General features: G+C 37.9%; 1 protein-coding gene across 1 annotated transcript in view; it reads right to left on the bottom strand.

The window, feature by feature from the left end:
* Positions 1-1,251: 1,251 nt before the first annotated feature.
* The window catches only part of LOC121418991 (integrator complex subunit 7-like), a 34,092-nt gene continuing 11,403 nt past the window's right edge, over positions 1,252-23,940 (bottom strand). Inside the window, exons 2-20 of the mRNA XM_041613243.1 lie at positions 22,336-22,465; positions 21,530-21,676; positions 20,450-20,634; positions 19,346-19,545; positions 18,623-18,854; positions 17,989-18,209; positions 17,421-17,517; positions 16,851-17,008; positions 16,245-16,376; positions 15,334-15,381; positions 11,655-11,813; positions 10,639-10,833; positions 9,765-9,868; positions 9,280-9,348; positions 8,456-8,612; positions 7,510-7,608; positions 7,024-7,132; positions 6,544-6,629; positions 1,252-3,106 (exon numbers count right to left, since the gene is read on the bottom strand). Of these exons, the coding sequence (XP_041469177.1) occupies positions 2,774-3,106; positions 6,544-6,629; positions 7,024-7,132; positions 7,510-7,608; positions 8,456-8,612; positions 9,280-9,348; positions 9,765-9,868; positions 10,639-10,833; positions 11,655-11,813; positions 15,334-15,381; positions 16,245-16,376; positions 16,851-17,008; positions 17,421-17,517; positions 17,989-18,209; positions 18,623-18,854; positions 19,346-19,545; positions 20,450-20,634; positions 21,530-21,676; positions 22,336-22,465 (2,861 nt within the window). The 3' untranslated portion in view covers positions 1,252-2,773. The remainder of the gene's footprint in view (positions 3,107-6,543; positions 6,630-7,023; positions 7,133-7,509; positions 7,609-8,455; positions 8,613-9,279; positions 9,349-9,764; positions 9,869-10,638; positions 10,834-11,654; positions 11,814-15,333; positions 15,382-16,244; positions 16,377-16,850; positions 17,009-17,420; positions 17,518-17,988; positions 18,210-18,622; positions 18,855-19,345; positions 19,546-20,449; positions 20,635-21,529; positions 21,677-22,335; positions 22,466-23,940) is intronic.

Below are 23,940 nucleotides of genomic sequence, written 5' to 3'. Positions count from 1 at the left end.
TCAGCTGGACTACAAGGAGATTACTATGGCTAAGAACTTGTCAGTACTTAGATTTCAGGCAAAGATAATAAGTTAAGCACTTTTTGACAATCGCATGCATTGTGGTGACCACACATGACTAATGGATTTTCTGGTATTTTTGCAACTTTTTGTCAGGGTGAATTTTCCATTTAAAGATCTTAATCAGACTTTACTAGGGCCGCGTCAAAATGCAGTTTAAAGCAAATGTTTATACCTATTTTTTGACAACCGCCTATGGACCCAAGGCCAAGGGGGAAAAAATTGCGGAAAGTTCACATATTTATATTCATGAAATGGCAATCTAATTTCCATATTTCCTTGAAATTGTTTTGATTTCATTGGAAATTTACTGAAAAAATGAAGAATATTCACCTCTTTCAAAGATTTCAGTTAGAAATGTTGCAATACCATGAAAGTCTTGATAGTTTTCAACTTCATCAAAACAATTTCTAGGGAATATTTAAAGATGCAAAATATGAGAATTTACCAAATATTGCTGAGTTTTGAATGACTCAAGCCTAACATTTACGTTATGTTGACTGAAACAGTTTTACCAGCTCCATTTTCCTACAGTATACAAGTAATGCATACAGCAGTGAACATGAGGGTAGTATGTAGGCCTGGGACGATTGTCATTTTTACCATTCGATTATTTGCTGAAAAAATGAATGATTTGATTGTTCGTCGGGAACCACATCTTTTAAGTCACAATAGTTGACCTACTTTATGGTGACCTACATTATTGTGACCCCCCCCCCCTGAAGAAATCTCCATCAAAGTCACATCTTTAGCATAAATGAAAGTAGGCCCTTTTCCCCTTCTCCATGATTTTTATATCAAACGAAACTACATGAAATATTAAATCTTTGTTTATTGTTCTAATGAAAATCTTTCCTAAATCAATATTGCTGGTACTTTGGTATTATGCATGCATCCCTCTAAATGCCACACCCCTGCATATGAATGAATCAGCCGATTCCAAAGACGTTAAAAACTCATTCATGAAGTATTCTTTGAGACTGACCCCAGGTGGAGCATTTCACTTGAAAAATTTCATCCCTTGCCCACACCATGTCCCCGCCCCCACTTGTGGCACTGCCCACGATGTTACACATGTATTCAAAAAAAAAATATTTTGCAAAATATTTAATTTGAAATACCTTTCAAAATTACGATTTTTTTTATTATTTGAACCTACATGTAAACTGGGTCTATTTTTGGAGACTAGTGGAGTAAGTAAAGGCGGGCGCTGTTGGAATGTAGTTTTCATTGTGTGAGGGGGATATAAAAAAGGTTGCATTGTTTTGAAACATGAAAGGAATTCTCCGTTCCCTCTCCGTCACACAGATGGGGGAGGGGTCAGTTTATTTCTGAAGTCATGACCTTTCCTGATAAGGGAACCATGTGGCTTCTTGTGTTTCCCCAAAAGTTTGATTGGCTATTGAAGCTCAAGTTCCAATCAGCTCAAGTGAGCTGGTTGTGTGTTTACTTTCTGTTTTGTGCACGCATACAATGACGGATTATGTGTATCGAGGGCAAGGTCGGATGGGATTAACATTTTCGGAGCTCTTTCATGTTGGTGTGTACCGGTAACTGTGAATGTGTCATTTTGTTATTATTACTTGGGTATTCAAGTTATCCCAACGTCATAATCGGGATCTGCCGAACATTCGATTAGTGTAAATTTTGCTAATCGATTGGTGATTGGCGGTATGCCATTCGATCAATCGATATTTACTCCCAGGCCTAGTAGTATGATGTTTAGCAAGATTGATTTTTCATTACATTGTGAATAGGAAAACTCATCTTGTTTCATGCTCATAACATCACAAGCTTCTAAAATTTTCTGCCATAGCCTAATGATTTTAGTTTTTTTTTATACAAAATATGCATACTTCTAGTCATAACCTTTGAGGGATGTAAAATCTTATACAACTCTCTAAACATTGAATTTTGAGCATGGGGTATGTGTAGAGATCTAGATGTTCAAAATACATTAAAATTGATGATGTAAATTTCTGTATATTTCATTTTTTGTAAAAAAAAATTATGAATAAATGATATATTTACCTGTATACATGTGCACCAGCTTGTTTTTTATAGTCATGTAGAGGCACCAGTTTCTTATAGTCATGGATGACAAATAGCAATATAATAATCCAATTCAAAGATTTAAAAAAGGAATACACTATTGGTTGAGATTTTCATTCTCATCATTTTATTACAATGAAGAATGTTGGCATTTCATTCTAGCCAACTTAATTCAAGGTATCATTCAAAATATACAGAACTGGATAAGTGCTTATTTAGTCCAAAGAAATGCAAATTTAGACAAATTTTTGTTCTGATTGGCTGTTCACTCCAAGTCAACTCGGGCATCGTTTTAAAATGTCCTACTCACAGTGACATACAAGAGGTGTATGTTAGTAGCAAGTACACGCTTGCTCATAGCTTCCAAAGTCAGCATATGATCATTCACATGCCCACAAAAGAATACATGTTGTACTGTGAAACCTCTTCACTTGTTTGTGTTAGCTTAGTAATCATCCAAAATGAAGATCTGCATCTAATAAAATATTGTTGGAAATATCAAGATGTACTTCTGTCATAGCATGTGGCAATGGTTGTATAGTTTGCCAACTTTATCTTGTCTTTCTTCCAGCTAAGAAGGTCCATCATTCCATGAAATGAATTGCTTTGGAATTCTTTCCTCTCAACATCAAGAGTTGTAAAATGTACACATCCGTGACTCCTACAGGATGTCTTCACCAAAGTCTTTGATCTTGCTACTCCCACCACCCATAGAGGTACTCGGTAGGCGGGTGGAACGTCCAGCTATCATACGACTGTGTCCTGCCTGCTGTGATGGCTGCTGCTGCTGCTGTGGCTGTATCACACCATCAACATAAGCCTTGACCGCTAGACTGGTCTTGGGCCCCGTCCTCCAGAGCTGACCATCTTCATCGGCTATACTGGTCTCAACGTTGATGGAATGAAGACCAGCCGTTGGGAACAAAAGGAGGACTTGACGGCTGAAGTAGTCATTGTGCGGGGTGATGCGGCATTCAATTTCCTTTGGTCCAGTCTGCAAAATATTTACATTATATCAAAGAGCATGGTGGAAACTTAAAAACAATGGTGAACTTTACAATTTAACATCATGATCCCACAAATGACTTTTTCTAACAAGTGGAATGCCTCTGGCCGTCTCACCTGCATCACGCGGTTCAATATAGCAGCAGTGCTGACTTTGAATACTACTCTAACTCGCACAAGATGTTCAGTGATACATGGTTACTCTTATGTCCACTTTTTATGAACTAGACCAATAAACTTACAGAGATATGATGGTTATTCAACAAAAAAACCCAACATGGCCAAAGTTCATTGACCTTACATGACCTTTGACCTTGATCATGTGACCTGAAACTCGAACAGGATGTTCAGTGATACTTGATTACTCTTATGTACAAGTTTCATGAATCAGATCCACAAACTTTCAAAGTTATGATGGTAATTCAACAGATACACCCAATTCGGCCAAAGTTCATTGACCTTTGACCTTGGTCATGTGACCTGAAATGCGCACAGGATGTTCAGTGATACTTGATTATTCTAATGTCTAAGTTTAATGAACTAGACCAATAAACTTTCAAAGTTATGATGGTAATTCAACAGATACCCCCGATTCGGCCAAAGTTCATTGACCCTAATTGACCTTTGACCTTAATCATGACACCTGAAACTTGCACAAAACATTCAGTGATGCTTGATTACTATTATGTCCAAGTTTCATGAATCAGATCCATAAACTTTCAAAGTTATGATGGGAATTCAACAGATATCCCCAATTCGGCCAAAGTTCATTGACCCTAAATGACCTTTGACCTTGGTCATGTGACGTGAAACTCATGCAGGATGTTCAGTGATAATTGATTAACCTTATGTCCAAGTTTCATGAACTAGGTCCATATATTTTCTAAGTTATGATGACATTTCAAAAACTTAACCTCAGGTTAAGATTTCGATGTTGGTTCCTCCAACATGGTCTAAGTTCATTGACCCTAAATCAGAGATGCCAACCTCTTGACACAAAAAATCAGACTGAATATCCTCAAAAATCATATTTTTTAGTGAAAAATCAGATTTTCACAAAAACTCAATATGACCAGTGCAAGCCTTGAATTAAGCAGCTGCAGGCCGGGGGCAATTTTTTTTTTTAAATTGCCCCCGGATCGCGAGCTTTTTACAGGAACCGGGGGGCAATTTTCTGGTACAAGGGGCAATTAAAAAAAAAGAACATAACTGTGAACCACACTCCAAATTTGTTTATAGTAAGCGCAGCTCCCGCAATTTTCAATTAGTACAGAAATAGCATGCTAAGTAATAGGCTTATTCAAACAACTAAGAAATCAGATTTAAATGTTTAAGTGTGTTTTGACACCCTCACTCCACATCCCCTTTACATGGGCTTATTTACTTTTCATCTTTAATGAACCACAAACAATGAACCCCCCCAAAAAAATCTAAATAAATGAATAAAATAAACATATAAAAAAAGAGAGAATTCAGATCAAATACTAAATTTACAAAAAAATTTTAAGGTTTTTTTTCATGGTTAGAATCACGGGTGTGGGTGAGTGTTTGTGTATGATTGTGACTGTGAGGTGCACTTGGATTGCATATAAATTATGTTGAAGAAATTAAATCAATATCTAACTCAGTCTATTCAAATTCCAGCACATAGCCACAGGCTACATGTAAATTTTTAAATGTACATGTATTGTAGGTTCATGTACCTTAAGTTTTTCACAAGTTATTTGAAAATGCAGATCTTCACAGAAAATGCCTTTCATTCTGGAAGTCTAAATTCTGTAAAAATGTATTCATTAATAACTTAAATATTCATCACAATGAAGAAATCATGAAGTTTTTTTTTTACAGTTTTCAAAAATTAACATGAAATCTAAACTCTATCTGAAACAGAAAATCACCATCACTTAGGCCATTACTGATAGAATTCTCACCCAGAGCTCTGGCAGAGAATATGAGCTCAAACTGGCTAGCTAACAGCATCCAAGTACCACACTCACGTGCACGGCGTCCTCCTATTTTTTTTTTTAGATGGAGCCTTGTTTGATGATTTATTGTCTGATATCTACCCCTCACCAAGAAAGAAAGGCATGCCGAAAGAAATTAAAAAGCTATAATTCACAACTATTGACTTTGGATTAATAAGGCTCCGTTTTGACAAGCAAAGTCGGCGACTGTGAGGATACAAGACTCGCATATCCTGTGTTGTGAACAGGGATTTATCTCCTGTGCAATTCAAATTACTATATCACATAATTGTGATAAACTGACTAGAAATGTGTCCATTAGAAGTTGCACATGGTGAAGGAGGGAAAACTGTTACCGCTATTGTAAGCACGCGCGTACATGTATTACAGGGGAAAAAAAAGACGGACGTAGCTCACTTTTCATGGTACTGAAAAAAACACGCACTTGGCAATTTGAAACTGTGCTTATCGTAAATTGAAAGTTACTTGATTATGGCTTTTCAGATATTTAAATTACATGTATGATATGGCTTCACTGCTCACTCACCTGCGGGCGCATACATACACAACACACATATATGGGACAAAAACAGGACTATGACAGAAAGTCGGGAAATCGTATTTTTGATGGCCAAAATCGTACTGTCGTATTTTACTTGTTTTATCGTACTAAATACGATAAAATTGTACTGGTTGGCATCTCTGCTAAATGACCTTTGACCTTGGTCATGTGACACGAAACTCTAATAGGATGTTCAGTAATACTTGATTAACCTTATGACCAAGTTTCATGAACTAGGTTCATATACTTTCTAAGTTATGATGTCATTTCAAAAACTTAACCTCAGGTTAAGATTTGATGTTGACGTCGCCGCCGCCGTTGGAAAAGCGGCGCCTATAGTCTCATTCTGCTTTGCAAGTGTGACAAAAACACAACCTTATCAAATTTTTTTTTCAGTAAGTTGAGTCTACAAAAGTTATCTATCCAGACCTGCCAACTTTAAGTATTTAAAAAAATTGTCTCAACGTATGCCAGCCTATTGTAGTGTGATCTGTCAAATTATTTTAAATGACTCTCCTTGAAAACTTGATAATTCACTAGTTTAATTATGTTCTGGTATGCAAGAATTTACTTGGTCTTTTCATGCAACAAGTTACTGGCCCAACAATGATTTTTACCGGTCTGGGACTATGGGACAGGCGCTAGTGTAATGGATTGTGTATAATACTCCATGACTGAAAATTTTAAAAAATTTTTACATTTCATAGAAAAGAGGTATTGGCATATTCAAAGCAAAAAAGAGGAACAAATACTCTAAAAAATAGAACGGTTAGCATGTTTTTCTACCCTTTCTGTTGTCCCAATATATTTCACAACCTAATTCTGGGATACTAAATTTGAAATTTTGTTTTGGTTATCTGCAGAGCTTGAACACCAAATAAGGAATTTAATTTAGCTTACCTCTTGTTGTTTTTCCTCGGTTTTGTTGTTGGATGAAGAAGTGGTGTTGACATTGATGACAATTTGGTCTACTTTTCGAAACAGTCCTGTTGTAATTTTGATAAACAAAGAAATGTGAGTTAATGGCGATCTTAAGCAAATTTCACATAAAGTTTAATGCAAGCTTTTTAAATGTAATCATACTTGATGAGACAGTAAAATGGAGATACAATCATCAGTTTATGTACATCTCTTTTCACTCTAATAATTTCATTCACAAAAGATAAGGTTTGATTCAAATTCAACGTTTCTGTGCAGGCATGCATCATTAAAATAATCTGCTTTTATGAACAATTCACTCTGTACTTGGTCAAAAAAATCAAAGAAGAGATTTCAGTCTCGTTAGTGTCAAATATCTAATAAAAAACAAATATCAAGTTTGTCATATATCTCTCAATTTTTTTTTTTTTTTTGGGGGGGCAACCATTTGTTATATCATACCTGGTTGAGACCCATGCTGAATGACACCTTCTACTTTGAGAGCAAGATGGGTGTTGGTTGCTATGGATACAGGTTCACCCGAAGCTCTGGGTGATGGAGATAGATTCAGCTGAAATGAGAGAATTTAATGATAGGAAACTAATTTCAAAGTTCTAACCACAGCTCTCTAAAGGTAAAAAAAATCATGAGTAAAGATCCCCTCATATACAACAGAAATATTGCACAAATATTATTAACTACCTCATAGAAGTGCAGTTTTTATGAACACCTCCAATTAGTCAAAGAATTGCATATTTTGATCTACACCCCCAAGTTTACCTCCTGGATAAAAAGACAAGGTATTGGATATTTTTATATACACCACCTACTTTCCCCTAAAAATGCGTCTGTCTTGGTATTTGGTCAAACTTTGGTATTACTAAAGACAATTTGACCATTACACACAATGTTACACATCAATACCAAGTGACACAGTGAGACACAAACCTTGATACTGGTGGATTGAAGAGCCTGGTAGAAGTATCTAGGAAACCCAAAGGACATCTTCAGAAGAGCTAGAGATGCTCTTTGTATACACTCAGTATGCTGTATCATAAACAAAGAACAAAACGAATATCGAGAGCTCATTAAGAATGTATACACTTTCCAGAGAGTTGGGTTCAGGATGAATTACAAGTTCTGACTGCATCACTCAAAGCTACGGGGGGGGGGGGGTCAGATTCATAATTGTGAACACTCCCTCTCTAATGTGAGATTCATCATCAATACCTACCACTACACCTAAGAAATGTTCATGCCCCTCCTAATGTAGTCAGTTCTCGAAGTGTCATATAATGGGGCTCGACTCCAAAAATACGAGACTACTACACACTCTCTAAAATATCAACATTCTTATTCATTCATCAATATCTACTTGAGGATATTAGGGTGGTGTTTCATAAAGCTGTTCATAAGCTACAAATGACTTTACGCACGATGGGTGACCCTTTCTTGGATCTATATTCCCATCAGCTGAAGTTGAAATCCAACCAATTAAAATTAACTTTCTGAACTAGCATTTGAATGCATTTTTTTTTAATCTGTCAGGGGTATGTCATTCAGCACAAGAAATGGTCACCAGTTAACTTACGAACAGCTGCATGAAACAGATCCCAAGATCAGGGCAGAATGGCCCGAATTCACAAAGGTGGTTTTGAAAACCCACAATTGAGTCCATGGTTTATGCAGATTTCCTGTATAAATTACGCTCAATTTCGAGCGTATCGAGCGAGTGACAAAAGCGCACATCAGCATTGGAATATTTTATAAATGCAACCGATACGCACTAAATTAAGCCTAGTTTATACAGGAAATCTGAATAAGTCACGGATTCAACCGTGAGTTTTAAAAACCACCTTTGTGAATTCGGGCCATTGAGATTGTGGTGGATTACCTGATGTGATACTGAATTGCCTTCAGTCTCTTCCAGGACAGTCTGGAGGTCAGCGAGGATCTGATTGGTCACTCTACTGCTTTCAGCCATCAGGTCATTGCCATGGTCACCAGCATTGATTGATCCTAACAGATCCTGCTGGATCATGTGCTTTCCACTGTCAAGGATCAAGATGAGATGGGAAGATTAAGAATTTTTCATTTATTCATATCCATACGGCCAAAATATTCCTTTATTTGAAACTGCAGTCTTTAATTTTGAATTCAATTTTAATGAAAAAAAATGCACCAACTGTAACTATTTTTGATACCCTTTAGGAAAACATTGAAAATCAAGGGAATGGAGAAAAGGCCCTTATAACATGGATAGTATGGCTTGTGCCATAACATCTGGTCGGGCAATCCCATAAACTGATCATTTGAAAAAAGACCCCCCTATTTGCCAAAATGTCGGGTACAGTTTACCTGACCATTTGAGAAAGGTTGGGTATAATTTACCTGATGTTTTGTGAAAACTAGCCAAATTTTCAAAAGGTTGGGTAAGCTGGACCCTTGTTTCAGGGATTTAGGGGGCCCTTTTCTTGAATGATCTGGTTACATGATTGCCCGCAACCGGACGAGATAACCCGATGTGATGGCAAAAGCCGATAGTACAGGGATTTTTCATGGAGGCTCAAGAAGTCATTTGTGTTGTTGTACCTTCCCGCACAGAAGATCAATACCACGATCTCTTTGAAGGAACCAGTTTACAGGTGGCCTAAATAATCTTACACTTACCTGCTGAAATAAAAGGTGAAAGATGAGAAGTCATAACCTTGTACTAACCTGTATGATGAACTGTTGAGTATAAGGGCATCAATCAGATACACTAGGAGAAGACAATGCCTCTGAAGACTGTTGTTACAACAAAGTAAAGGAATTCTAAATTGATTCGAGGAGTATTCCATGCAATCTGCCAATCATCCAGATTGTGTAATGATTAGACAATTGGGTAAGACCATTCTATTTTAGCCCCAAAACATATAATAAGCCTAAAAAAAACAGTATAAATTACAATATCAATTATGACAGCTGTATGGACACAGTGGAAAATGGTGAGAAATGATGAAGGAAAAAAAAGGGAACTCTTCTCCAACATTGATCCACTTAACCCACAAACAACGATTTCAAAAACTATCACGGAAATTCACTTTCCAATCCAAAGAATTTTGATGATGGGGGTAGTGGCTGGTGCTTATATTGATGGTGATGATGGTGGTGATGGTGATAACAGAGAAGATCACAGTCATTCCCCTATTACAAAAGGATACATCTTGATGCTACTCAGAGTGACCATGTCAGCATCAAATGACGATAGGTATAGATCAGCATAGCTATCAGCCAAGGATTGCAGTCTCTGGGATGACTTCTGCATCTGCAAACATAACGCAGTAGGATATATCATGGTCATTCTTTTTAGGAAAATTAATGTAATCACAATGAACAGTTCTGAGGCCTGTTTCATTAAGGGCTTACAACTGTTGTAACTTTGCCATTATGGCAACTACCATGGTAACAGGCTCATCAGCCAATCAGAATCAAGGTTACCATGGTAGTTGTCATAATGGCAAAATTACAACAGTTTTAATGCCTTTATGAAACAGGACCCAGATTTTTGGCAACAAACTTAAAGATCTACAGATGCATTGAGTTTTCAAATAATGTAGTGCATCAAGTAATGAAATTATACTGCTTCTGTTGAAGAATCTCCCATGGGAACTTGGCAAAGCAGCTTCCTGTAGCACCAATGGCAAGTTGGTATACACTGAATAAATACAATTTCATGAACGACCACTGTTTGAAGATCAAACTGTTATGCCTTACATAAAGTTGTCAGAAAGATTTATTTTTTTAATGTGAAAATCGACAATTACAATGCAATGCTGCACGTATGACCTAAGCCTACAGTGTAAGGAAACAGAGCACAAAATCAAATCATGACCAAGAGCTTATCTTGTGAACAACTTGATATAACTTTGGGTAAAAATTTTAACTACTGACGTTTCAAATTTGGTCTCGGGTAACACAACTGCATTCATTTTACATTTGATTGAGAAATATTATATGAAGTGTATGATTTTCATATTTGTGGCCTTATTCGTGCAACAGGACCAATGTACTCACAAGCCCTTGAGCCATACATACCTGAGTAGCCATGTGACCACAGCGCAGCAGATCTTGTCCTGTTGTCATGGCAACAGCTGGTGCTATAGCAGGTGGAGGGCAGGTCCTGATGCTGGCTAGGTTGGTCATGAGGACGAGACACGTGTGAAGCCAGTCAGCTCTCAGACGGGCAAACTCTGTCTGGAACTTGAGGGGATGGTTAGGTGTAGCTCCAGCCTGAACAAGATAAGAATATACACACAGACTTACTAAAAGAATAAAGATGGGTCTTACCATACGTTTACATTGTGAATAAGAATTAACAGACAAGAGGAAAGGTACACTTTGAAATATATTAAGTTATCATTGGCACAACTTTATAATTGATGAAATACATTAGTTCCTTGCATTTCCTAACACAGTACACTCTTGGTTGACTTTCCATAACAGAACATTAGCCTAAGTCCGAAGCATTCCTTCAGACCAGAAAATGTAAAACATGTTGTGTAAATGTTATTTCAAATTTTGCCTACAGACTTATGTTGTCACAAAAGAGAAAGACTTTGGCAGATTCTCTAATTAATACATACATTCATGAATATCGTTTCAAAGAGGGAACAATACTGTGTATCTCTTTTATGTTTGACATGCAACTATTGTTGATTTTCTTTTTACCTGATTACTCAGAGAGCCTAAAAGCTAGTAGCAAGTGATTACAGGTCCTCTAAGAGGGACCTAGTATTGAGGATAAATGCCTTATCAAAGAGCACTAGAATCAAATCTGGGTCGTCGGAATCAGAAACTCCCCTCTGAGCTATCACGCCTCCCACCCTATTTTGAGGGTTTTAAACATCTCTACAAAGGAGAATCTGCCCATCAAGGTTTCATGCGCTGCAAAAACAACATTTTGGTTTGGACCGATGGCTACAACTTCCAGAGGGCTTCTAACACAAAACTTACATAATGATCAATGTAAACATCAGTCCTATGATCGAGTAATAAGTTTTATACGGCCACTGTATGGATTTCAATTTCAAAGACTTTGTAATGTTACTTGCCTTTAAAACAGCGAGTCCACTCTCATATTCCTGCAGAGCTCTGGAGAGTTTAGCAGCATTGCTTGGATCAATCTCGGTCTTGAGTTCCATAAGGTAGGCTTCTGCTTGACTCAGGACCTCCAAAGAACCAAGCCAGTAATAAAAATGCTCTGAAGCAACCTGAAAAATAAAGGTCAATGAATTAGTAGTAAAAAGAGATCAATTATCTTGAGTTACATCAGGGAGGGGTTTCACACAGATTTAAGTATGACTTACAGTCGCGCTTAGTGCCAACACATACATGATATTAATGCAAGCTCATAATTTCTCATTGATTAATACTGAACATCACACGTCCTCCTAGCAAGATTTGACCCAAGGTAAGCCTCAGCTTGACACGTAGGCCCTAAAAGAACTAAGCCTGCTATGGGGCTGAGACAGATGGGTAGGTATTTCATTTCATTTGTGTATCTGTTCTTGATCAATGTATGATTTCAAATCAAATAAACCAGCCCCTCTTATGATGATATTAAAAATGCTTAATATGGCAGTATTGACTTTAATCCATTTTCTTTCATTACCATGGACCATTCCCTTATGCAGCTGTGGACTATTGAAAAACACAAAAAAAGAATACAGCAGTCAATACAATGGTGTACAACTATCAACCATTGTGAATGTAGCAGGTTCACCTGAAAAGAATAGCTTACTGAGCTATTCATGAAAGCTTCTTTCTAGTGGACCGAGTAACAGGGTATTTCAATCACCTGTGATCAAGGAATATGCCACAAATACCAGATCGTCAAGAATCTGAATATGCATGTAAGCCTGAAGAAAAGGGCCGGACAGGTCAAGGATCATATCCCATTCAAATAATCAATGAATATTCACAGCCTAATGAGGATTTCCACATGACGTGATCAACTTTAACTAACTTTCACCAAAACTCTTGACAGGTATATGAGGAAAGTTCACCTAGGCCTAGGTTGTGAGCAGTCGAGCGAGCAAGGCCAGGACACAGTGATACATGTAACAAACATCGTGACATCATTATCATACAGCCAAGTACAACACACGACTATACAACATGCCTAACCCCTAACCTTTTCACTGTATCCTGGTCTTGTTATTATCTATTTATGCTGGCCTTTTTCGACAGCATGAATTGGTAATGCTAGTGGGGCTGCATTTTCGACTCCTAACTCATGTTATGCTAATTATTTCGGGGATGGAATGACAAGCTATGATGAAGTTTGCAGTAAACACCATGCATGTAGTCCTGAAAAGGACCATTTATCTACCTTGGTTGTCTGATAGCTCTTTATGTCTATCAAAAAAGATAATTCAAAATTTTCTCCACCATGAAAACCTTCAGGCTCATCTGAAATTCTTTAGCCTGCATTTTGACATGCATTGTGGTGCCCGCATAAATGCATATCAGTGCATGACATTTTATATCACAACTTGCCTATATCAGTGCATGCATTGTCCTAACATAGCTGCGACGCTTGTCCACAGTAATTGCTCACGCACTGTCGCGACATACTTTCAGCAAATATCATTGACACCTGATTCTGTGACGTATCTAGCCCAAATTTAAAAATTCCAATTTTCTGTGCCTATTTTTTTGTGCCACAAAATTTTTATTTCGATGCGACGCCATGTTGCGAATAAGTTGAACAGAGTTTACGAATGGTTAACTAATTTGTAATTTCACAATTTTGGCACGCGCCTCCGGCACCAATCCGAAACCTGGCATGCATAAGTGCATGCCCAGCGTTCTCGCCAGTGTATAATACGCATGGTTCAAACACCATGCGTGCGGAAATGGAGACCAAGTGGAACCATGCGTAAAATTTCAGCGACATGCGTGGAAAAATTAAATGGAAATATTCATTAAAAAATAATACACTCCATGAACTCATCTTAGTGATATCAACTTAATTTATCGGGTTGCGCCGAAGTCCCACCAACTTAAGACCACTTACAGGCCTACTACGGCTAGGAAAGTGGCAAGGCGCCCAGCTAGCTCGCAGCTGCTCGCTGCAGCCGCGTGCTACGGTTCTCCTCCCGACTCCCTGGTCCTTTCATTCTCTCCCAGTCATCCATGACCCAACTCACTGCAGACATAAAAACCACACACACAAATTCTCTCCCCATCATCACAAGATCAACTCACTGCAAACATTATACACACACAGGACACAACGCAAGCACATGTTTGACCGTGGTTTGACCCTGGCAATTGTTTCTTCGAAGTGATTGTTTATAATTTTTAGTGCTGTGATGATAGAGTGATTTCCGTGCTTGACTGATATCTGATTTGATCCAAGTTTGAATGTGTGGTACTTGGTTTACTTGAGGTCTGTATGTTTACTGTTTAGTATTTTTAGCCCATTATTTGTCAAGAAACATCTGCATTCGTGTCCAAATACAATGTAAAAAGATAAAGTTTTTGTAGAACTTTCGTACAATTCTGAGAAAAGTAATTTTATCATACAATATACCTGCAAGCCTGCAAATGTGAAGTTGAAATTATTTAAATGATGCATTAAAAAAAAAAGACTATCCATCATGAATGCCGTCCAAAGCCTCTCTTTGCAATTAAATTTACCCTGACCTAATTTCTCAACACAGGCCATGTAGCAGCCAAACCCAACACAGAATGAAAAGGGCGGCAATCTTGTAACCCCCCCCCACCGCAAGAATATCAGATTTCCAAACATGTGCTTCTCAAGATTGTGCAATACTAGCGGAGACAAAGAAAGTTATGTAAACAACTCGCGGAGGGTTGGGACTAGTCTTTGTTTTCAGTCACTTAAGAAAATGGCAAACTGGATAAAGGTGAAATACATCATTAAAAAAATGATTGTTTGGAATGAAAAGACTAAGATTAAAGGAAATATGACTGAAAAATATCCATAGTTCAATCGCTAATTTCATTACTGACAGAACAATAATATGTGTTTTATTAACTTCTGGTCAATATTCCAATATGACAAGACTCCCATTTAAGACTAGCGAGCAAATGATGGTGGGGGGGGTTCTGGAATGAAAACAAAAAAAAAACTTCTCACACAAGTCACACACAAATCCCAATACACTAACTTTGATGATACAATCACGAGTGTTGCTTAACGCAACGCAAGTGCTCTCTACTGGCTTTGTACAGTCACAGAAATACACACAACACACACGATGCATCCTCATACCATGCATGCACACGGCATACACTGCAGGCTCCAAGCAGAGAAAGTTTGTCCTCTGCTCGAAGTAAATCATTCTGTCAGCTCCAAATTCCATGTTTTTTCTATCTCAGTGCTTGGATTCGGCGCTGGCTCCCAAGCCTACTGAACGGCAAGTATCTGTGCATTTGTGTGGGCTTAAAAATACGCCACAATGGGGCTTCCTTAGCGTCTCTATTTGATGAAAAGGCCGTCGCTTCCGCGCTCCACCCCCCCCTCCCGCACCCACCCCCCAGGAGTGGCAGCACAAGTCCCCGACATGCGTGATTTTTTTTCTGGCGAGAACGCTGTGCATGCCCATCCACAAACAGTGTGGGAACCACAATGGGTGCAATTGTCAACCGGGCTTTTATCATACTTTTAAGGACCCTGCCATAAAAAAAATTGGTTGAATTAAGTCTTAAAATTTGACAGTCCATTTAGCTTCCATGTTGAGACTGACTTTAAAGACATACCTGTGTAGTTAGATTCTTGAAGATTTTACTTGCAGTTTTGTGACAACCCTGAAGAGATTAAATATAAAAATCAAATATTCAAATTTAACAATACGATGATGTAAATAATTAGGGTATTTTAAATCATGAATGTAACTATCTGTGAAATCAAAATTTGCATACTCTTGATTGTAATCATCAAATTATTCTGAACCAAATACCTTCATGCTAATGCTTTATCTTAAGATAATTCAAGACAGGAGGAATTCACACAGAACCCTGACAAAACAAAGACAAATCCTGAGAATGCAGTAGAATATGAGAATTGTCAGTGACTTCTCATGATCTTTAGGATATTTTCAATTTCTGAGGCTCTTTAGTTAATTGCACTGAGTTACTTTCATATAGGGCATTTAATAATTCACCACTTAACATATCAATTTATTTTCACAATATTCTACAAGATGGCACATTGGTCAAGTGTGAAATAATGCTGTTGGGCAATTCCATAAAATATGTACATTCGTGAAAGTTTCTGTCTCTGATTTCTGGTACTTATGACAGTCTGTAATGCTCTCAAATGTTATGTTTAGTTTATGAAATAAAGTGAAACTTTAGACAAATGGGGTTCAGATATACAAAAAAAGGTTGATTATTTTACAGAATTGCTGTTATTTTGTTGCTCTTAAAACATTTATTTCATTAAATAAGTTGTGGCAGGCTGAAACAAGGGAAACTTCCTCAGGTAACAGTTTACCACAATATTAAGTTATCATTTAAGCTTTGAGAATTAGGGGAGTGACTTTGGCTGTGCTGAGAGTGGTATCGCTCACTGCCCGTGATTATAATCTGACACTGGTTGCTAAGGAAGATGAATACCATACAATATGACAGTTAACATTTGGCCTTTCAAACAAAGATTGACAACCCACCACTCTTGTAGCTTGCCTAGCGATTCGGTAAGCAACCCAAGGTCTACATTCAGCTAGAAACACAGCTTTGTCCTCAATAAAAGTCTGCTTCGAAGTCTTCTCTTCAATCAGCAATAGCACCGCAAGTGCAACCTGTATTGAAAACAGCCAAGATCAGAAGTTGAAAAGTTGCAAAATAATGGTTATGTTCCATTTAAAAACAAAGAGTCTGAATACAGAAATTTTCCTAAAAACCTGCCCAATGCTGCCTAAACAGAAATAATATCTAAGATTCAAAATGAAAACGATGTACAATATAAAATAAGTAAATTATGCACTGTATCAACCCTTTCAACATGCAATAATTTTGTTTGCACTTTTCTTTGAAAACCCCACAATTTTGGGTTATTTTCCAGAGAACTAAAGATGTGAAACATTCTTCATCATATTCTGCTTTAATATAGAAAAATGGATCTATTCACTCCCCACAGTTCTATAAACCTCTAAAAGAGATCAATTATATAGACCTTACTGAAGGACCAATCACCCCCTTCCCCATTTATTTCTCTAATATTCAATTTTTCACTCGAGACCAAGTCCACATAAATGAAACTCTTCTGGACCTACTAGGTAAACTCCCTGGTCTCCATCTGATCCACTCTCTTCCTTCTGTAGGACCAGACTGAACTGGTCTTGGAGGATATCCCTGTTCTGGACCAGGAGCTTGGGCTTGATCTCAGACAGGCTAGCCAGGCAGTGACACATAAGAATACTACTCTCTACATCTGTAAAAAAAAAAAGGATAAATAACAATGAGGACAATTTATTATTGTAATACAAATCTGCAGTTCGTGCTTGTGGAAGTATGCTAAAACATCATAAAATGATAGCTACAGAGGAACTAAAACTGGACTAAAATTGTCCCTAAAACACATTCCTGCTCTAAATCTTGGCCAGGCTGGCTAGGAAATGACACAACTACCTTTAAACATCTGAAAAAAGATGCAAGAGAAAAAAACATGAAATCAATTCTGACTGTCATCTACTTTTAACAAAACAAATTTATATGACTAGTATAAGATGGTAAAAACTTACAACATATTCAAACTTTTGTTTATGCACAAGCAGGACATATGAAAGTCCTTTGCGAGATTCTTTGAGATTTGAGAATTGACTATAATCTTGTTTTTTACTTACCTGGTGCTAATGACAAGTTTGTGGCTAACATCTCAATGAAGTTGGACGTTTGTGACGGACATGCCTTACACAGACTGTGTATGCTTTCTAATGTGATCTTAAAAAGAAAACAGAAAACAGTACATACAATAACAAAGCCCAATCATCTCCAAATATTGCTAGAAAGACTAACCTTGCATCTATCGGATATTTCATTCAAAGAGAGTTGCCAAACTCTGGGATTGTGAAACTTTATTACATCTATTTGCCTTTACTTTATGAAGTAGAGAAGTGCAGAAACAACTATTCTCAATGAAATATGATTATTACATTTCTTTAAATTAGTGTAAAAATATTGTTGAAAAAAAATGTAACAATCATGGCAAAAATATAATGGTTGGCAGATCTTTTTACCATTCTTTTTAAGAGGCAGACAGTCATGGAATTTAATTAGGTATCATTTCACAAGTCTACCACTGCAGTCACCTCAAATGAGAATATGAGATATAATGAAAACAATTAATAAAACAATTCAAATGAATAGGCGACATCAGAAAAAAATTGTAATATCTCAAATATACCAACAAACCTTTAGACTCTTCCCAGCGGATTTTGAGCCTCCCTCCATGAGGCACTGTGTGGCAACTGTCTCCATGGCAACACTGACATCCTCGATGCCATCCTTCATCTTCTCATCCGCGAGTCCTCCCTGTCGACACAGGAGCCTGATGAGAACCTGAAGGGCCCTGGAGGTTACACATACTTCCCAGTGTGTCAAGAGATTCTTGCACAGTTCTCGGACCGAGCCATCTGATATAAGATCAAAGGTGTTTTATTTGGTTATCAACATTACCCAGAGATAACCCTAACCCCCTCAATATTTTTGACAATATACTTTCATTGCGACATTTTATTTTTGTGCCTTTGATGCAAAATTTACAATGACTAAGTAGTTCAGGAGTTAAGTCGTATTCTGTACCTGCACATCAGATCATAAATAGCTCAAAAACATGCATGGTATCTTTCAGACTTACTAACCATGCAGTTTTATTTATTGGTTTTGGTATTCCAATGACATTTTTAAAATACTGTATCGAGTACAGACTTGATACCAATGCAATTGAATTTTGTTCACACACTATCATCGCCAACTCAAATGGAAAGGGAATTTTGAAGGAAACAAGTCAGATATCAGTTCTCAAGAAACACAAACTTTTCCTCACCGGTATCAGACGTCAGGAATGCCGGCGATGAGGACAGTACCCGGAGGATATCTAGGCAACCAACAACCAGCCTCTTCTCCTGGTCAGCATTGCAGAAGAGACACAGGGAGTCCACGTTGGCCTGGGACCAAGCATGGGGTGCCTTGTGGGCCAGGGTCCGGAGCTTGGCGATGCAGATGGACTTGATGGAACGTCGGATGTCGTTTTCAAGGTAACCTAACAACAGATCAACCTGACAGCAAGATAGATGAAGTTTATTTTGATTTTCTGATGCTTAAGCATTTTGCAAATAATTATATTACATGATGACCAGTGATATAACATTACAAAGATCTTTGAATGTATGTGCCAGGAAAAGATTATGCATATCTTAATATCTATACAGAGGAGATTTATACCAGCCCCCCCCCTAGGAATGACAAAGTATGAATTAATAAGTATATGAGGCAAAGGGCTTATGACTTTTGTTGATCATTCCTCATTTATCTCAGAATACGGTAAATGGAAAATTCCAGTTTGTTGGGTATATTTAGAAAAGTGATTGATGAGGAGATACTCTTTGCTGTGAAGCACAATTAGATTTGTGCTAAAATAAGGTAAGAATGTATCCAGATGTCAATACCTCTTACAATGTGAAGTAAACTTCATTGGAAAATACAATTTGAATTGATTCTAAAAATCAAGCACACAAGGACCCTGAAATACCCACTCAAGCCTCGTTACCTGATCAGGGATGTGTATATGTGAAGCAGCAGCAAGGTCTGTCAGGGTGTCTAGGGTGACAGTCAGGAAACTCTCTGCAGGATAGGACTCCAGGAGTCGGAGACACATGTGACGCACGCTACCAGACAGCTCACTGTCATAGTGCATGTGACAGAAGATAGGGATGAGCTTCATCTTGATGTCAATAGGTGTAGCTAAACCTGTGTAAGGAAAAGAGGCATCAAATTTAGAGTCGCCAAACATCAATACTGACCATAGGCCCATTTCACAACGGCATGTCTTAGAGAGTGGGAATTGTGGTACATTGCCAGGGAGCCAATTTCAGGTAAAGGAATGAGAAGAAAAAATAAATAAAGGGGAAAAGAAAGTGAAGAAAAGTGTAGAATAGGGCAAATAATAAGACAAGGCAAAGGCGATTTTGTGTCTCGCCCACTTATGAAAATAAACAGAAATATCGTGATTTGCGAGGGCACGCAACAGAATTGTATCAAAACTTCATTGTGAAATGACCGGGATGGAATAACGCTTGTCATAAAAGCCTTGCACTTAAACTTTAATGTTGACCTGAAGATGACCTTTGACCTTACCATGTGACCTCTGACTGCAGCACATGATGCACGTCCCCCAAGTCCATCTACCATCCAAGTTTTGTTGAAAAGTAACTTCCGGTTGCAGAGTCAGGTGTCATAAGAGAGTATTGCATTTAAACTTTAACGTTGACCTGAAAATGACCTTTGACCTTACCATGTGACCTCCGACTGCAGCATAACATGCAGGTCCCCCAAGTCCATCTACCACCCAAGTTTGGTTGAAAAGCGACTTACGGTTGTGGAGTTATGTGTCATTAGATTTGTGACGGACGGACGACATTTGGATCCTTAAGTCTCGCCTTCACCTCTGAAAAGTTCCAAATTTCATATGGAAGCTGACAATGTTATTTCATTTTAAATAGCACAGGCCTGTTTTATAAATCAAGCAGGAATACAATTCATCTATCAACTTCAGGGTATGGGATATTACTTTCATTCTTCATTAACTAAGAAAAACACCCATAAGAAATACAAGTACAATCTATTCATTCTGGCCATCAGAACTTGTTCTTACCTTCTATCAACTGGACCAGTTTGTTGCTGATACCGGAAGCAAATGTCTTAGACTCTGCTGCAAAGCAAGAGGCAGCGAAGATGGCTGCCTCCAGCTCAACGAGATCATGAGAATCCAGACCAGCATGGATGCTGTGATGGACCCGTTTACGTTCTGCAATGATTGGAGCTATGCTACCAAGAACCCTTGATAGATGAAGTAAAGATTACAGAAATTTCATTTTCACTAACAGTCTATGTCAATTGAAGATCAGAATCCATTCTAGGTAATTGACTTAATTGATTTTATCTTTTGGATTTACTATTGATCTAAACCTTATAAAAAATTAATACATGAGATCAAGCACAAATTTTGACATGTTTATTTAAAAAATCCAACTTTGTGATAGACTTTGACAATCTTCATATTAAAAAATAATCATATTTCACCATTTTTTCTTTTGTTCTTGGTTGTTATTATTTATTTATTTATTTATTTATCATTATTATTATTTTTTGGGGGGTGGGAGTCTACGTCTTAGGATGGTCTTAAGTAATTAACAATTCAATGAATCAAATCATTCACGAAGGCCATAGGAGGGCCTAAGGAGGGATGATTCTAGCTAGCTAGCTCGCGTCCGCTAAATGTACGAGTACGAGATCGCGCAGAGAGTTGACACGTATTTTTTAATTGAATTTAGGCTTGGATATGAAAATTTGAGATAGCAGGTGATTGGGTGGAAGAAAAGTTAGTTTTAAGCAGGAGATAACACATCTTAAGCGGGAAACACAGGGCCTGGGCGGGAGATATTAAATCTCGAGCAGGAGAACGGGAGATTTTGCGAAAATGGGCTTTCGGCGGGAGATCTCCCGCCAAAAGCAGGAGAGTTGGAGTCTCTGACTATACTGGGAGGTTGCAAGATTGGTGCTGACCTAATGGTGATGGTGTTGTACTGAAGCTAGCCTCATGATATATCTCATTAGGTTAAACAATCCATAATGTTATTTGAATCTTTTGTGTACTCATATTAAGTGTTGGAGATACGGAAGTCAATATGAATGTTTCAGCCGCCAATACTAACACCAACATCAAAGCACCCACCTGAGAGTAATGGCCCTTGCCACAGGATCGTTGCTATGGATGACAAAGAATATCCTCCTCACAAACTCATCCACATTGAGAATCTTATCAAGATGCTTCACGCTCTGCTGAGAGACCTTCAAGACACACTGACGCAAGAAGTTGTTTCTGGACATCAAATTGGACATGAAATGAGACAAATTAAGGAGAACATGAGAATAGTTTCAACAGAGCAGGTAACCCTAAAAATATTGCATTTGCTACATGTGAATAATAAATGGATACATAAAGGAATACTCAAAATAGTAATAGAATGATGATTGCAGTCACCTGAAGTGCATCCCAAAAGGATAAATTAGTGGTACAGAACATAGACTACAAAAAAAGAACACTTACAATTCCTTTGAAAATATCAGAAGTCCATCTGCCTTTGACCTCCTTATTACTCCCATTAACTATTAGTTATTTACAGATGTAAACTAAATGTACCAGTTTTCTGCTATCAAAAATATATATGCTTGGTGTGTCCTAAAATTCAGAGTCTATTTCCTTCTATGAAATTTAATTCTGTTTAAAACAGAACTGTCACTTTGTGGACAAGGGCTAAACACATTGGATTTTAGATTGTTCCATTGTATCGGTGTAATTTGATATCAGTAACAATTACTATAACCTCCTTCCAAATAAATTCTCTTTTCTTCTTTGAAATCTGTGAAATTTTCCAGAAACATTTTATTTAGGTCTAACACCATCAACTACTAACAAAGTTAACTCCTTCCATATTATTCTTTGTTGTCAACATACACAAAATCACATCACATACATACCCATCTCTAAAGACGTCAGCTAGCTTAAGAAATGCTGAGTTGATTAGGATGGGGAAGGGATACTTCTCAAACAGTCTGGGAAACCGAACGATAGCTTCACATTGCTCCCCAGCTTTGCTGGAATGAAGACCTGAAGGAAAAATAAATATGGAACATTATTTCTGCTGAAATCAGAGATGCCAACTTTTGGAAATCAGAATTAGGGAGGATTTGCAACCACCACCAAATTATGTGCGCGTAGCTAGATGCTCCCTGGAGCAATCTGACCCTTATTTTGGGGCATTTCACATGTTTTGAAATAAACATTGTTCCCACTTTTTTAACATTAAAAATATCAAATATGCATTTTCACATGTAAATAAAAAATGAGGGGACAAAAGAAGTACCTGTTCAACAACAATAATAAGGATGAATTATCACTATCGGCTATAGGCAGGTTATGTTCCACTATAAATCCAGTAAAGAAAAGCTCAGCGCTGGTCCCTTGCTTGGTGAAATAAAGACAACAGGGTACTAGTGGAGCTCGAAGATCTTGTCATCGCAATGTCCGTAGGCCTATGCCGTTTGCTCCCGAACGAAAGTGCTTCCGAATTATCATCACGACCTCCCTGCTAAACTGAAATGTCCACGCTGCAAATTGCGCAAAATGCATGGTAAATTCCTCTTTCCGACTTCCGAACACACAGGTACTGGAGACTGTATTCAGTCTTATACTTCTGAGACCATTTCTTGGTCTTCTTTTGTTGATTTTCCGCCATTTCGTGTCAATATCAACCCATCAATACGCCGAAATCACACACCGATATTCCACCGCACGACTCGACAAATCCAGTGGCCGCGAGCGCACACGCCTCGCGAAGCTAGCCGGGCCTACCGGCCTGGTGCACAGTGGATTCCCGTTGGGCATATCACATGCACCAGCTTTTCGCTGCTCCTTATTTGTCTACTTTTCACACAGAATTTAGTAGCAGCGAACGTAATGGAGTTACTACATGCTAAAGTTAGCAGACGATACATGTCCTTCCAATCCAATTTGATCAATGCAAAAAAATCGTAATTTCGGGAGGATAAGGACGGTAATCGTAAGGGCGGGAGTTGGGATGAATTTTCGGGAGCCTCCCGATGAAATCGGGAGGGTTGGCATCTCTGTGAAATTCGAATTCAAGTCGCTATTGCGGTTGTTAAGTTGCTGTTGATATAGTTGCTTGTGTTGGGTCATTATCACTCACAAATTATCTCTGTGGTACTCTCTCAGAGTCACAAGGTCGATGCAATGCTACGTACAAGGCATTGTTAAATGTAAAGAATTCACATAGCTCTGTACACAGCCTTCTACAATCTAGCAGTCGTATGATAAAATGCATCTATAACAAAGTGTGATGCCATACCAGGAAATTATAGTTGGACAACCATTCAAACATACAATCCAACTTGTCCATCAAGGCCACCAAATGGAAACAGAAAAAGTGTCCACTGTAGACAGGTGGTCTTTATAGACAGGTTCTCTCACTCATTCAATGAACAAGGTTATGATATAACCTTGTTCTCAGTTATATCTCCATGTGTGGCAAAATAAGGATGGCAATGTTTGGCTAATTTTCTCTT

The sequence above is a fragment of the Lytechinus variegatus genome, chromosome 7 (assembly GCF_018143015.1).
Source record: "Lytechinus variegatus isolate NC3 chromosome 7, Lvar_3.0, whole genome shotgun sequence".
Lineage (NCBI taxonomy): Eukaryota > Metazoa > Echinodermata > Echinoidea > Temnopleuroida > Toxopneustidae > Lytechinus > Lytechinus variegatus.
The sequence above is the reverse complement of the archived record's forward strand: the minus strand, read 5'-3'. Positions and strand labels throughout refer to the sequence as shown.